The sequence below is a fragment of the Dicentrarchus labrax genome, unplaced genomic scaffold, assembly GCF_905237075.1.
Source record: "Dicentrarchus labrax unplaced genomic scaffold, dlabrax2021, whole genome shotgun sequence".
NCBI classification, from domain to species: domain Eukaryota; kingdom Metazoa; phylum Chordata; class Actinopteri; family Moronidae; genus Dicentrarchus; species Dicentrarchus labrax.
In genome coordinates, this window is record NW_026136715.1 from 15689569 (window position 1) to 15706174 (window position 16606).

Sequence of the window (16606 nt, forward strand, 5' to 3'; positions counted from 1 at the left end):
ACATCCTTTTTTTTTTTTTTTCCTCCACTCTTGCCTCTAACCTCTGCAGCAATACAGTCAGACGAGTCAAACCTGGTCTGGTCAAACTGCATTTATGAAGCGTGTCAGTGGGCATGTGGTTTGACCCAGTGTCAGAGGAATGCCTTACAAGGGCAAGCAGAGGGGAAGGGAGGACACAAGAGATCCCTCTGAATTATTGAGAGTGATTATTTGGTGACTTATGGTTGGTGGCTGTCAGGTACGGCATGATAAATTGTGCCAAGCAAGAATTACACTTTCTCATTTCTCTGCTGTCTATTTATCTGCCTTTCTCTGCCTGACCACCCCTTCTCTACCGTACACTTATCCCTCTATCTCCTCTGTCCTTGTACTAGTAAGTTCTCAGACTAACTTTTTGGGCAGCATGTCCTCAAAAGTCCTGTAATGAAGCAGCATGTGTGATGACACAAAATCCTAATGATTGTGGTAATCCTGTGACTTTTCCTCCAGTGGCAGTACCAGGTCAAAGCGTTAGCTTATCATGCTCATCAGGGTGGATTGGCACAAAATTTGGAACAGACATTCATGGTTTCCAGAGGATGTGTCCTACTGTCTATGGTGATCCCCTGACTTTTTATAAACTGCCTCCACAATGAAGTTTTGAGTGAAATGTCTCAACCACTATAGAATGCATTGCCATGGAATTTGGTCCCAACATTTATGTCCCCCTCAGGATGAATTGGCATGTCATGATTGATGAAGACCCCTCTAGCACCACCACCAGGTTTGAATTGCTATTATTAGCATCTGTTCTTTCTAGAATTATCATTTAGCTTGAAGCCCACAGCCTCACAGATCTGCTAGCATGGCTGTAGATTAGACACTTTAGATATGACAAGAAAACTAGACATACTATACAGTCTAGTTTTCTTGTCACTTACAACTGAAGCATTTGGCTGACAATCTCATCCAGAGCAAAATTCCTTAATTGCCATCATTACAAGGAAAGCAAGAATCAGGACCAACATGCTCTGGCAATACTTTCTAACTTGAAGAGCCAAGATTGTGTACAATTATCTGTTAGGAAAAGAGAAACTGAGAAAAGGATTCAGTGGGGATATAAAGATGCTTGAAAACATTGTTGTTTTCAGTAAATGATGGACGATGGGGTGTGACTCTGCTTTTCAGACCAGAGAGGGAAGGTCATCTCACCTTCAGGGACCCAGCAGGAAGAATAGTGGTGACCATGTGGAAAGATGACCAGGGAAAGGAGAGCTAAATGGCTGGCAGTAACCGGTGCAGCTGGCCTTGAGGTACGGGAGTGTGGGCTCTCAGACCAGCACCAGGTTTTTAATCTAACTACAAACAGCCTGCGGCAGTGAAGAGTAAGCAGAGAAAGAGCTGCAAGAGGAAGGGGACAAGGGTAATTTGGTGAGGATGAAAATGAGGCGGCAGCATCATTTTGAATGAGCAGCGGGGGCTGGAAGAAGTGTTTTGGAGTGAGTAAGAGGAGGGAGTTGCAAGGGAAATGATTAAAGCATGAACGTGGAGTTGGGTTGAGTTCCCGGTCTGATGCAGTGCAAATTGTAGGTGGAGTTCACTTAGCGAATACCCGTAGATAAACGGATGGATGATGAGTGGACACATGGCGCAGGGACAATTGTGACTTTGGTTGAGCCCATTAAAGCTTAGAACGCCTCTCTCAATGAGTAATAATCTCCTAAGAACATAAAGTTTGGGGTTCTTCAGTACTTTTTATGGTGTGTGTTATCCTCTTGCTTCTCCTTGTGTGGCTTTGTTTTCCTTTTTCTTGCGCACATACCAGGAGACCCATTTCCCCATTTCTAATTGACATTCCCTGTTGCATAATGTTTCTAACTGACTGATCAGGTATCAGAGATGGAGTTCTTTGTGTAAATGCAGTCTGAATAATTCATACAGGGCTGTCAGAGAGAGAGAGAAGGGGCATTTTAGAAATCAGCTCGCTAGGCCCCTGACCATGAATAATTGATCTGAACTGATTAAAATTTGCCGTGATTACCCCTCACCTCCCCAACAGATAAAACGCCACACCTGTGTTTGCTGTCTCTTTACTTATTCTCCCCTTCCTGTCCTTTCTCTCATTCAAACATGTTTCAATTAACTGCATGCTGTCACACTGTGTGTGCTGGAATGTAAGACACTTCAGCATTGTTGCTGTTTCATATTGTCAGTTGGATTTCCAGCAACAAGCTAAATTTCTTCACTTTCATGTGCATTCATAGGCGCACTCAAGCAGAATTCAGTTCATTAAATACTTTGTTTGTATTCAGAAAACAGTATTGTGCTACTGTTCTCGGTGTCCCTGATGAAAAATACAATTAATCTATGCTCTAACTGCTTTTCTAAATATTAGACCTTGATTAGCTGCTGTTGAAGGGCTGAAAAACATTTCTTCTCCTCTTCTTCCCTCAGGCAGTGGATCCTCAGATAGCTGTACACTCTGTCTCAAACACAACTATAATTGCAAGCAGCATACTGTCTGATATGCTGTAACACTTATAGATACTGTGCTCCCAGCAGAGCTACCTTGAGCAACTTGTTTCTACTCATTGCACATTTGCACATCAGATAACGCACGGACGCAGACACATATCGGGCTCATTTTGCATTGGGATAGCTCCCCACTTCTCTTAACCTTCAAAGTCCAACTAAGGGTGGCACTTAGATCTGTGTTCCAGAGCCAAAGAAAGAAAAGCGTGACAGAGAGCGACTTGAAGGAGGAGAGAGGCAAGGAGCAGGAGGAAGTGTGGGAGAGTGACAGCTAATGACAGTAGCTACAAGCTGTGACCTTTAGAGCGATCACACAAGCATGACGAACCAGGCTCAAGGTGACAGAGAAACGGCTACTTTGGAAGAGGATGTTAAGAACAACAAAGCTTTGTGTGTCTGTGGTTTAGCAGTCATGGTGCAGCAGTGGTAATGGAGATTATAGGTGCACAGGTGATCAATAACACTGTAATTTTTGTCAGAGAACAATGGTTAACTGTCTAAATGCAGTTAAAGATAACATGCTCACTCAGACAGGGCAGATGTGTACAAGTGTTTCGCTTTACATTAATGGTAATACAATCACTATTCACACACAGGTTTAGTCATTCATTTTTGCCCAGTACATTTTCCACTGTGGTCTGGGGATTGGAACCCGAAACCTGCCAATTGCCTATTGTCTAGTTTACAGTATTGCTGACCATTTTCTAAAGATTTTTTAGATTGATCTAATATGTTCCAGGTTTTTTTTTTTTTTTCATAAATATCATTATTATATGACAATATCAATGTGGTGAAGCTCAATATTTGCATAAGATAGGGAATCCATCACTATGGACCATTTGTCATCTTTCTTTTTATCAGTTATTGTCATATAGTGATACATTTGCATACAGCCATGCCGGCTAGTCTGTCTTTTGGAACAGTGGTGCTTTGAAATAAAAGCTAAAGTCAGTACGCTAATATGCTCACAATGACAATGCTAACATTCTGATGCATGTCTAGTGTATCATCTAGAGAGTAAGCATGCTAACATTTGCTATCATGCATACCTAACATTACTAAACACATAGTACAGCTGAAGCTGGTGTACATAGTCATTGGGTCCTATGTATTGGACAAATCCTGCTCTGAGGATGGTGTTAGATGAAAAGTCAGGGGGTCACCACAGTTATGAAAATGTATCCTGAGGGGTGTGTATCAAATTTCATAGCAATCCATCCAATAGTTTTTTAGGTATTTTGTATGGACCAACCAATTGACAGTCCTTAGAGCCACGCAACCAGCATGGCTAAAAATCAGAGTTGGTCCACCAACATCTGTTTCTTTGGAGCCTGGAGTGGAAACAGAAACAGAAACAGAAATACTTTATTTATCCCCAGGGGGAAATTTGTTTGTTACAGTTGTTCAAGATGCTGACACAATGTTAAATAATATAAATAATATTTATATTACAATATCTAACACAATATATATATATATATATATATATATATATAGAATAGGATCACCCCAGATCAGTTTGGGGTCACAAAGTTGCTATCAAACTTTACATTTCTAAAGAATTCAAAGATGGTGGTAATTCTAACCCACATAAGAATATGTAATTTCTGTGGTTACTACCAAAGAAAAAGGCTGTCTGACAGTAAAGTAAAGCTCTGAAAATATTCTTAATATAGTGTACAGTTAAACGGATATTGATTTTTTTAAGGTGGGTATTCTTTACGTAGCTAAAATACATATTTCTGCAGCCCCTGTCCTGTCGACAATAGTGCATAGCTCTTCTTCCATGCCACGATCCCTGTCTGCAGTGGGTGGGCTGACCGCCATGTACTGTGGGTAATAACTACATAGCTTACATTTACTATTAGGTACCTCATAAAACCCCACTTCAAAATACCCGAACAAACCCTTTAAGTTTTTGCAAGTTCATACTGTACTGGAATAAATTGGCAACTTGTAAGGTAGAAAAAACAATTAAAATTAAAATGGTCTTCCTTGTTGTAAACAAACAACAACAAAAAAGGTTGTACTCTCGTATTCGTCATAAGTCATGCGGAACTCACATCAGCAGACCAGGTCATATTTAGGTCAACATGACTATCGAATAAACACAAAGAAGAAATTCTTCAGCCTCAAGAAGACATCTTAATTGCACTAGCTGTTTCATCACAACGCCCTCCCTCGTCATCAGCACTCTCAGGTCCAGTCTCAAAATAGGCGGTCCACACAGTAGACCCATTGATCTACAGAGTTTTTTTTAAAAGAGGGAAGAGAGAGGAAAAGGTAGCGTACAGGGAGGATGTGTCCAGTTCAAGTCCCTGGTGGAGGTTTTCAAGTGGCTGGGCGCTCTGTCTGTCCTGTCAGCCCTGAGCAAACACCCCATCCCTAAAAGGAAGAACGGAAAAAAACTCCCAGCTAGCATCACACACGGCTGGCCAGGGCCTCACTAGCAGTCCACTTGTCTGCTCTCCCCTCCGCAGAGCCTTCACAAGAGATGGGAGGAATACTAAGAGAGCAGGCATAGATTTTCTGCTGGGGGGTGGAGGAAGAGAGGGAAGGCTGTTGGAGGGTGGTGGGGTTGACTGCCCACATCAAACTCCCCTCCTTTTCTCTCACCCCGCTCCCTTTCTCCTCCTCTCCTTCTCATCTGCCTGGCTCTGGAGGGACCCTCTGTTTGTCAGCCAGGCAGTGGAGCGTCTCCCTCTAACCCCACCTCCTCCTGGTTCTCTGTCTTTTCCCTTTTCTTCCTCGGTTTCTCTCTGTCTAAACCTCCACCTCTCTCTTGCTCTGTTTTCCTTGTCTTTTTCACAATCCCTGTTTCTTGCTTTTCTCAGGTCTGTAATACAGCCTCTTCACTCCTCCTTTAAGGGAGAGCCATTGATAAAGTCAATAAAGGTCAGAGACAGAGCGAGAGATGACAGAGGGTGTTAAACAAGGTGGGGTTCTTTGTGCAAGGCAGTGGGAGAAATGATGAGAATTAATTTGGTTCAAAGAAATTCTTCTAATAAGCTGGTCTAAAAGAAATGCACTGTATTACTGATAGAAAGTCAGGCAATGCAAGGTCTGTAGCTTCACTACACTAATATGTTGCACTGCAATGCACTGCTTGTGTGTCTGTGTGTAGCCTCGTAGTGCAGAGACATGAACTCTCACTTAAAGGGGAACTCCATCGATTTTACACATAAAAGTCTGTTTACATGTCTTGGGTAGTACTACTGCGTATGTGAAAAAAGTTGTATAAAGCCTTTTGCGGCTCCAGAGGGAGCTGCATAAAATCTGATAAACTGCCTCAAAAGATGTCACTTGAGTCAGCGTCGGACAGACAGCGTTGGAGCTGAAGACTACGAGCCTGTGGAGAAAGAAATGAGCTTACCAGACCTCCGTATCCCACTCCTCATCTCTGCTTGAGGCTAGCAGCTCAAGGCAACATTAGCCGTTACTAGCAAGACGCAGCCATATCTCCAACAGAGCTGTCAGCGGTCAAGTTGCATTGTGGGTAATGAAGGGGTAGGTTTATCGCAAGGAAGAAGAATGTCTCTGGTGGTTCTGCTGCATCAATTGAGATTTTGTTACACTGTCCATCAGTGTTACAGGATTGCAATGCTAAATCAGGACTATTTTAATGGGTCAGATCACCTAAAGCTTATTAATAAAAAACATATTTTCTTATTTACCCATAGTGGTATCTTGCCATGCAAGTAGTTTTGGTTTCATTTACCCAAGTTTTGAGATATCTGTCTTTGATATTTCTGCAGCTTACACCAAGACAATGGAGGTGAATGGAAATTTGTGGTGCATAAAAAAAAAAAGACAGCCTGGACAAGCCTGGATTAGCCACAGACCTTACTGTCAAAAGGTCTCATAAGGACTACTTCTTCAATTCAAAGTAATTCTAAGGAAAACAGAAATACATCACCAAAATGTATTTCATTTCTACTGTGTCATGGGGAAGACAGCTAAAGTCTGGGACGAATAGAGGAAAGTGAGAAAATATGCTCTCTTTCTAATTTGGATTTTTAAAAAAAACCTTAAACCTTAACCCTTAACTTCTGCATCTCACTTCCCAATCTGAATTGATCAGCCTTAATTTTCTCGAAGGCAGGTTCTCTTTCCTCTCTACCTGCCTACTTTATTTCGCCTTCTGCTTGCCTGCCTCCTTTTCAGACCCAGTCAGTCCAAGCTTGCTCCAGACGTGTGCCAAGATTAGAGAATGAACGTGGGGCTTTATTGATTTCTGAAGCTGTGAGATGACAAGTTTTGTCTCAGATCTCCCTGTTTACATCTGATTCACTGCAAGCCGCTTGCGGACTCAGAGAAAGAGAGACAATAGGGAATAAGAGAGAAAAACCATCAATATTTCCCATATCTGAAGAAGATGGTTGCTATTCTGTTTTGTCATGCTGCATGTACCGGCATTTATGCTATATATCATTTGTACTATTGTTTAGGTTTGTGTTTGTGAAAGTGCCAGGGGCTAGTCCATTGAGGCACACCACTGAGCTGCCAGGTCAAATTGTAGTAAATGCCGAAACAGAGGAAGGTGAGTCACAGTGGCATTTGGGGGAGGAGGCTCCTGTAGACACATTCCATCATGCCTGCAGATGTGGCCTGCAGCTGAGGCAGGTGGATCGCAAACTGCCACGACAAGGGAATCGCTGGAGATGAGAGTAAGGGGATGGCATCAACTACATCCCTGCGACTCAACACCATCCCATTAAAAGAAAGCCCCTCTACCATATAAGGACCCACACCCCCACCACAGACAGGACAGACTGTGGGTGAGGTCCCTCTCCGGACGAATTAGACTTGACCACGTTTTCCGACCCACTAACCCTGTGTGACCCTGTGTCACTGTGTGACCTTTGACCACTTAGCCTGTTTCCCCTTTATTCTTTGAGGCAGCTGACACAGAAAGAAGGGTCACATACATTATGATGTCTATATGGATCTGTTTTGGTAAGTGACAAATGTGTCTCGGTTTTGTTTTGCTCATTGTCTTGATCATTCAGGTGTATCAATTTTTTATCTTTAATGATTCTATGCATCACTGGATGTTTAAATCAGTCTTACACTGGGTGCTGGTGTCACTGAAATGTGGACATTAATGGCTGACAGTCTATTGACTGGACTGCCAAGACTTGTTAAACCAACTGGCAGCTTTTCCGAGACCAAAGCCTACAACATATCCTTTTATACCAACAACAAACTTCCTTCCTCCCCTGCAGCTATTTATCTACCTTTCAATTCATGTCACCTTTCATTTCTCGCTATTGTTTTCAGCTGTCTTCTTGCCTGACCCCTGGTCTCTCTTGAAAGAAGCATGTAGATTTCTGGCAGCTGCTGATTTTTTTCCCAATGAACATCCCACGATTCTATGATTGGCCTATGAAGGTTTCTTTGAAGCTTCCCTGCATCTCTCTAAACATCTTGGGCAACATCAAAGACCACACATTACAGGGGGCCAGAGTTCAACTGGGACACACTGTGATTCAAGCATTATCTCTCCTTTCCCCCTCTTCTTCAAGGTTCTTGTTTTCTGCGCAGCGCTACTGAAGGAGAAGGGTAGCGAGCAGGGGGAAAATGGGAGCGGGAGGAGGAGGAGGCAGCTTCTCTTCCTGCGTTTGTGTCCATCATGTGTCATGGCCGCTCTTGGCTTTCATGTTCTGTCTGGCTGAGTCTCCTGCTCCAGCAGTCTCTGTTTCCTCGCTGAAAATCTGTGTCCCTCAGAGGCAGGAGACGCGTTCTCCTCTGCATCCATTTCAACTCAGCTCAGCGTAGCTGGGCTCTGCTCTCACCTTGCTGACACCAGCTCCTCAGCAGACACCTCCTCCCTGTATGGGCTCAGCTGGCCGACAGGCAGCTGTCCGTATGTATAAAGCAGGAGAGGACACACACACTGTAGTAGGTAGTCACCATCACTGCTTACTTTTCTAACACATTTGCTATTGCCACCTCTTTTATTTAGACACTTCTTTTGGAAGCATCTCATGCTTAAAAGAAAAATGTACCTAAAGTGACATCAGTGATGTTTTTATCTGTTGCTCGGTTTGATTGAACGTTACAGAGGTTATACTTTTATGTATTTTGTAGTTTCATTCTTGTTTTGTTACTTCAGCATCTCACAATGTTCAAAGTAAACATAGAATATCCTCTTCACCCTTTCATGTTGCTTCTTTTTGCTAACGTAGAATAATTATGTTTGCTACATCTCAAGTGTGGCTAATTGTTGAGCCTAATATAGCGGACTTTGACTCAAACACTTGAGTCTGTGTTTGATTACCACGGGAAGGAAAATTCAGTCGCAGGGGCCCAAAACAAGCCAGTGGCTGATGAAGACAAATGTGCAAACACATGTTGGCAGAATTGCTTTTTGGTTGAGCGTGATCGGCTACGCTCAGGAGGGCGGAACCAGGAGTTGTGATTTATAGTTTTGTGCTGTCCCTGGACCACCACTGTCTGCTGCCTCCCACTACTGTAATTACCATGTGTGTCTATTAGAATAGTCCTGCTGCCCACAATGCATCACCTCAGCCCAGAGGAGAGGAGAGTTAACACTTACCAGAGATAGTCTTGTTATTCAAACAGTGTTCTCTACAAAAGCATGATACACAGGCAGAGTGTAGAGCAAAAATACACTGCAGATGATGTGATAAAGGTCAAAAAGAACAATGCTGAAAGGTTGAGGGGTGTATTGAAAGTGGGAGAATAAAGACAGACACAGGCATCTTCCTTCCGTAGGACATGTATGACTTTACATCCATAATCATTCACACTAAAAACTGATAAGCCTATTTGTTTTCAGTAATGCTACAGACCTGGCATGGATGCAGTTTAGCTAATAATTTCAACAACATCATGGTAGTTTTTATGTGCATTTTATGTAGCCACACCTGTGGATTTCACATCATATTCAATCTTGTTTTACATTACATGTCCTCCTACATCTTATTTGCATCCCTCATGACCACTCCAAAGCCTGCTTTAAATAAAGCCTGCTGGTCTGGATTCAGTTTGCTTTGCCTTGGGCCTTATAGCATCTCCTAGTGGGCAAACTGCCTGCCGTTTTCAGTCCCATGAAAATTAATGCTTTGAATAATGTGATTCAGTCAATACCTTCAGGTACCTTGACAAATAAGAGAACTTGACATCTTCTGAGCTTGTTTATAAGGTGGATTTCTCTGCAGTGTTTCCATTATGGATCATTTTCCTTTGCTGTTTTATAGTCTGAGTGTGTGTGAAGTCCACTTCCCACAGACTTTGTCAAAACATTTGTATCTGTCTGCATCAATTATACTACAGTTTTGTTTAGAGCTAATAAACCATTTTCCATAAAGTAACTTTCTTCCATACAGTTCAGTCTTTCTCAAATGAATAATTTTTGTTACGTCTACCTAAAAAGGAACTGAATCACCTTTTTCATCTTCATGAGAGCTCTGAACCTATAATGAGACCTGGCACTGAGTTCTGGCCAGTGTCATTTATGCTGTAATTGGCCTAAGGGTGTAAAGGGCAGCCATGCATCAGAGAAGACAGAAAACTAAGTGGCTTACAATGACAGGACTGAGAGGACAAAATACAAGTAGAGGGCTCGCATAAGTCACAAACAAAAGAGAGTTTACAGTGTGAGCCGGTTTATTATATGACATTCATTATGGCTACAAAAAGACATGGGGATAATAACACAGATGAATAAAGGCACAAATGATTGATTGAATTTATGATTTTTATTTTTTTTTTTAAACAAAGCTCCATTCCACAAGGGACACACTTATATCTAAACATATTTTCAGGATTCAGCACTCACATCAAAAGAAAGCAAGTAAATTAACAAACAAATGATCACAGTATATCATACACAACACAAGAAATTAAACATCTACCCTACTGTCAACAGCATACAGTAGGACAAATAAAATGAAAATGCAAATAATCTGAATGCAAAACACATCTTTATTACAATCTTTTTTTTAATCTTACTCAAAACCTCCTAACAAACAGCAATGTCCTTTTTAGCCAGTCTCTTCTGAAAGCACAAAGTCTCTCGATTTTAAGTGTACAAACCATTTTAAGATCCCAATATCAGCAGCAATGTCAACAACAGCTACATAGTTTGTGAGAGAAGTATATACATAACAGAAGACTGAAATTCAAAATGTAACTAAAACTGAAAGCTTTATAACTATATTTGAGAGTTACTTTACAGAAAGGACCAGTATCATCAGTATTATCAACAATGTTAAAGAACGGGTTTTAAATGATTAATTTGTCATACTATGATACAAAAAATGCATCTAATTTCCATATGTAATGGAAAGATCCATCTGGGTTTGGCATTAATATACAATTTTTCTACTAAAAACTAAACTTTATTTATGCCAATATTGATGTTTTCTTTCAAGATTAATTTTGACTCAAACCTTGTTTTATTTTTTTCCCCCAACATAATCATATAGGGGTGGGGTTACAAGTTGATAGATCACAAATGGTAGAGTAGTAGATTCACATAATAACAAATGTCCTTTAATCTGTACAAAATTGACAAACCAAAAGAACAAAGAACAAAACAACCCTGTTTTCAGATATAAATTGTGGATATATTCCAGCTTTACAAAGACTAGGGCTGTGTTCCTGTTTCCCATGAGTAGCTTACATAGTCTCCAATCACTACTCATACTAATAACCCAATTTACTTAACAGTGTTTCAGTAACCCTTTGTTTCCACCAACAAATATTTTATAGACCTAAACTGAATCTTTTCACATCCTTTGAAACTTGAAATCCCAATACAGTACCTCCACACTGTTTACCGTATTGCAGTTGTTTTAAGTGGTTGAATCAAGGGTCACATGAATGATTGAGGTTACACAGAGGATGTGGTTGTGTTGTTCACACTGATATCATAGCTCATTAGAGAAATAACCATGGTTTCAATTGATCTCTGTGACCACAAGCTCAAGTGGTTCAGGCTGAATTTGTGAGACATTGATTTCTATGGCTTATTAAAGGCATGAGTATCTTACTATACAGAGACGTGAAAGCAGGATTACCAGGAAATAGAGCTATTGATTGGGTCAAGAAGCTGGGGCTTACACTTCAAATTCCAGCAGCGAGACAGGATTTGACATAAGAACAGTGTTGACTGAAAGATATGGGAAAATATTCTGATGAGTAATAAATGGACAGAATATTTATGTTATCACAAATGTGACTGATCATTAGACTAAACAGCATACAGATAGATAGATAGATAGATAGATAGATAGATAGATAGATAGATAGATAGATAGATATACAGACAGACAGATAGATAGATAGATAGATAGATAGATAGATAGATAGATAGATAGATAGATAGATAGATAGATAGATAGATAGACAGACAAACAGGCAGACAGACAGATAGATAGATAGATAGATAGATAGATAGATAGATAGATAGATAGATAGATAGATAGACAGACAGACAGACAGACAGACAGACAGACAGACAGACAGACAGGCAGGCAGACAGACAGACAGACAGACAGACAGACAGATAGATAGATAGATATACAGACAGACAGACAGACAGATAGATTGACAGACAGACAGACAGACAGACAGACAGACAGACAGACAGATAGATAGATAGATAGATAGATAGATAGATAGATAGATAGATAGATAGATATACAGACAGACAGACAGACAGACAGATAGATAGATAGATAGATAGATAGATAGATAGATAGATAGACAGACAGACAGACAGACAGACAGACAGAGACAGACAGACAGACAGACAGACAGAGAGAGAGAGAGAGAGAGACAGACAGACAGACAGAGACAGACAGACAGACAGACAGACAGACAGACAGACAGACAGATAGATAGATAGATAGATAGATAGATAGATAGATAGATAGATAGATAGATAGACAGACAGACAGACAGACAGACAGAAAGAGAGACAGATAGATACATAACAACGTCCCATATTTTATTACATGGTCATGTTTTGTATGTAAAATATTAGTCTGTAAAGTAACTTTTGAATCAGTCTTTCTGTGTGTTGTCCAGTAGGTGGCGGTGTCGCTGCATGTTTCCAGCTTGCCTCATCCATGACGTCAAACCCGGAATACGGAAGCCCACAAATAATCGAGCGATCTTTCCTCTAAGCTAGCTAGTGTGCGGCTACATGAATGCATAGCAAAAACACACTAGTCTGCTACTATTACAACGTAAGTTAACTATATGGCTAAGTCTGTTTTATGATAAGGTTGTTTTAGCTTCAGTGTTACCACGGTGACGGCCTTTGTTCCGCTGGGTTTCCTTCCTAGCTAACGTTAGCTGGCAAGCTAACCGCTGCAGTCATCTGTTGATCTGCTTTGTTGTGTTTTGACAGATCGTTGCAGGCGAGTCTTCATCCGTCGTGCAGAAATGTCGTCTGGCAGATCCTGGAGCTTCGCTGTAGCCGCAGTAGCGACCTTGTTCCTGCTGGATGTTGTTTGTTTTGCACAGGCGAAGGTAAAACATGGAGCTCCACACATGCTGACCATCATGTTTTCTTCCCACAGTGGAGTTACTGGTATTTTTGGTTACTAACTTTAGTCTTAGCCAGTTGTTCCGAGACTAAGAAAGTACGTTTTTTAAATTTAATTATTAATTTAATTTATCTGCAATGTAAAAAAAAAAGAAAATGTATGTAATGTATTTAATTTTATAATTTATTATAATTTGGTTTAGATAAATGTGGTCAGCAGCCTTCTACTGGGTGTGCTTCTATTTTCCAGCACCAGCATTTCTCTTCCATATGGAAAATACTCTCTACATTGAAGTCTTTCTTACGTTTCTGTAAATAATGATTGTTTAGATCTTGCATATCGATTTGACTTTGTTATGTGCTTTTCTTGTCGTCTTCCATGTAAAACTGTTTCTATTCATAGTTGGGTTTTTTGCCTTTCAAGCTGGAACTTTGTGTACATGGCAAATTGTGGGCCCACATTCATGTATTTTTTATTTTTATTTTTTACAGAACTTCGAGGATGTTCGCTGCAAGTGCATCTGCCCGCCATACAGAAACATCAGTGGCCACATATATAACAGAAATGTCTCCCAGAAGGATTGGTAAGAGAAATATAAGTCTATATTATTTAGACTGTCAGTCATCACTCATCTTGTTTTTGCCCTGTAGACCCCCGTACCTGCTTATTATTGAGGGTCATGGTGACAGCTGTCATTGGGCGAGAGATACACAGGGACAGACAAGCATTCACACTCACATTCACAATTACAGGAAATTTAAGTCACCAGTTAACCTTACCTGCACATTTTTGCACTGTGGGAGTAAACCAGTGGAAACCTATGGAGGGAGCACATCATCTGGTACTTGGTAGAAATGTTTAACACACAGACACTTTGATGTGTTTTCCAGTAACTGCCTCCATGTAGTGGAGCCCATGCCGGTGCCCGGCCATGATGTGGAAGCTTACTGTCTGTTGTGTGAGTGCAAGTACGAGGAACGAAGTAGCAACACCATCAAGGTACCGCTGGCTTTCTTTGGGTTTTACTCTGACTGTTGGCAGCATACCTCCATTAAATCTTGAATCTCACTTAAGATTAACAGTGTGGCTGCGATTGTATGATTCATTTAAAATATTATGAAGTCTCTTTTTATTTTTATTATGTAGTTTATCTGTTTAATCAAAAGAAAAACAAGCCCAGAGAGAAGTGTGTAATAGTGTCAGTGTTTACAGAGAGCTGCTTCTACTGGTATCACTTATGAAGAAGTGGGAAAATTGACTTGTTTTAACATGTTTAACTGAAATAGTTTTACACCCAACAATGTTAGCATTTTTAACCATTTCCTATCCTGTCTGTCGCAGGTAACCATCATCATTTATCTGTCCGTTGTGGGTGCGCTGCTGCTCTACATGCTGTTCCTGCTACTGGTCGATCCTCTCATCCGCAAACATGACCCGTACACCCAGCCTCTGCACAATGAGGAGGACTCTGAGGTAAACATTTAACACATTACAGTACATGCATTCATTTAATTTCAGTTGAATGTGAAGTACTTCATTTAATTTATTTTTGTTTTCTTGCGTGTTCAGGAGATGCGCCCGCAGGTGGACAGCGCCCAGGCCAGAGGCAACACAGTCCTGGAGCGGGTTGAGGGAGCACAGCAGCGCTGGAAAAAGCAGGTCCAGGAGCAGCGCAAAACTGTTTTTGACCGCCACAAGATGCTTAGTTAAACTACCACTGACCTCAAACCAGGTTTAGAGTAGGTAACGTCCCCAGGCTCAGCGCTATTACACTGTCACCAGCTGCACTGTCACTAACCCCTTTGTCATTGCTGTCTACTGCACCCTCTGAATAAGTATTTCCTTACTGAGAAACATTTAAACATACTGATCTAACAAGCAGATCTTTTTTTATTTATCATATGTAACACTTAAGACTAAGTTGCAGAGGTGAAAAAATGCATGTTTTCGCCCTCTAAACTGCTAGAAATCATCTCAATCATTTCAGCAATTTGCAATGCAACAGATTTTGAATGTCTTGATAAAGTAAGAATCTTTTTTCTCTATTTAACCAGACTGTGAAAAGTTTTTATGCTTCCTCATGCTAATTTTTTCCCATAAGCTACTTGCTAAATCAGCATAATATTAAGCAGTTTTCTTGTAGCATAATTGATGAAGTTACCTCAGAACAGGTTAACTTTATGTATGTGAATGGTCAGTTAAGCTATTTGATTAGAAATAGTACCCCGCCTGTACTATTGCCATCTTATTTTAGCTTAAATAATTTATTTATTATAATTATTATAATTTATTTTTCCCTAATTTCTGTAATTATTTTCCTTGGCATATTTAGTATCAATTGCATTAATAGGGTAATAATAGGATTGTACATTTCGAGCTTTGTAATTTAAAGCTTTGACATTGCTACTTTTAAGATAGCCCCAATATGTGCCTCTTTCTGTTTTTCTCCTTGTGTGGGTGAATTTGTTACAGCAAACTCCAGAACTTGCCTCTTAAATGTTAGAAATTTACAGCTTGTAAGACATAACGGATGGTCACAGTGAGGTAGGCACAAGGCTTCATTTCGACCTGTATTTTGCAGTTTGATGGAACATTTATTCCCATGCAAAAAGACAAATGGAGAATGGGGCATTTAAAAGAGCTTTAAAGCATCCTCAGTTGAATCAAATCTCTGCCACTGGAGAATGTCCTAAATCAGTAAAGCTGCTGATAATGCAGTTAAGTGTGGCAGAATCAGGTTGCCTCATGGCTTTGAAAGGCCCTCGTGTGCATCATTATGTGTCAGTGAATTCCCCCTCGTATCTTACTATTGAAGCTCCCTGTTGGGGAATTTTTAATACGACAAAGAAAGGCACACTGACTCGTATTACCTCATGTGAACTACTGAAGTTTATTTATCTGTATGTTTTATCGTTGAAGTGTTTTTGATTGATTGATTGATTTAAGTATTATTTCATATCACTGGTATCAGTGATTTGGTATTTATCTCCAGCCTAACTGGAGCATCGCACTGCTCATGTCTATACATTCAGCTTGATGTGAAATAAAAAACAACACTGGGTGAGCTCGGTTGAGTGCAAGACTTTTTTTTCATTCCTGCAGATGTTTGGGGATATTCTTTTAGTTGCTGCTGTCACTAATACTGATTATTGTCAGTAGGGAGTGACAGAGTTCACAATACTTTGGCTCAAAACATGAAATCTACTTTTGTACTGTACAGAAACACTGTTTTATTAATTATCAAATCAATCCTCACATTTGGTGTGTTGTTCAGGTTTGGGGAAAACTTTCAACAATTTCACTTATGTCATATCAAAGATTATGTTGTCATCATAACTTGTATCTACATACTTGTCGCCAAAATCATATGTAGCACTATGCTTACTAATTCAATATTATCATTTATCCACTTTTTGATTTTAATTGTGTTAACGTTTTACAAATCAAATGACTGATTCTGAGCACATCATGAAATCACAAAATGAGGTGTGATTTTGAGTCAGAAAGTTTGAAGAGTTTTGTCGGAAGTAATGCACAACAATGCAACACAATTAATTTTGTTAAACATCTGT

At 40.3% G+C, this 16606-nt stretch overlaps 1 protein-coding gene across 1 annotated transcript; it reads left to right on the forward strand.

Moving 5' to 3' along the window:
• Nucleotides 1–12606: 12606 nt before the first annotated feature.
• On the forward strand, nt 12607–16098 carry tmem9 (transmembrane protein 9). The gene is made up of 6 exons (XM_051425707.1): nt 12607–12731; nt 12896–13017; nt 13526–13617; nt 13925–14033; nt 14376–14507; nt 14604–16098. Exons 2-6 carry the CDS (start codon nt 12931–12933, stop codon nt 14742–14744), a joined length of 561 nt encoding a protein of 186 aa, XP_051281667.1. The 5' UTR covers nt 12607–12731; nt 12896–12930; the 3' UTR covers nt 14745–16098.
• The last annotated feature ends 508 nt before the right edge of the window (nt 16099–16606 follow it).

Bases quoted from the DNA above. Each gene is read 5' to 3' on its own strand.
- tmem9 (XM_051425707.1), top strand. From the start codon at position 12,931: ATGTCGTCTGGCAGATCCTGGAGCTTCGCTGTAGCCGCAGTAGCGACC. The intron at 13,018-13,525 runs GTAAAACATGGA...TATTTTTTACAG, and splicing joins TTTGTTTTGCACAGGCGAAG to AACTTCGAGGATGTTCGCTG. The intron at 14,508-14,603 runs GTAAACATTTAA...TTGCGTGTTCAG, and splicing joins ACAATGAGGAGGACTCTGAG to GAGATGCGCCCGCAGGTGGA.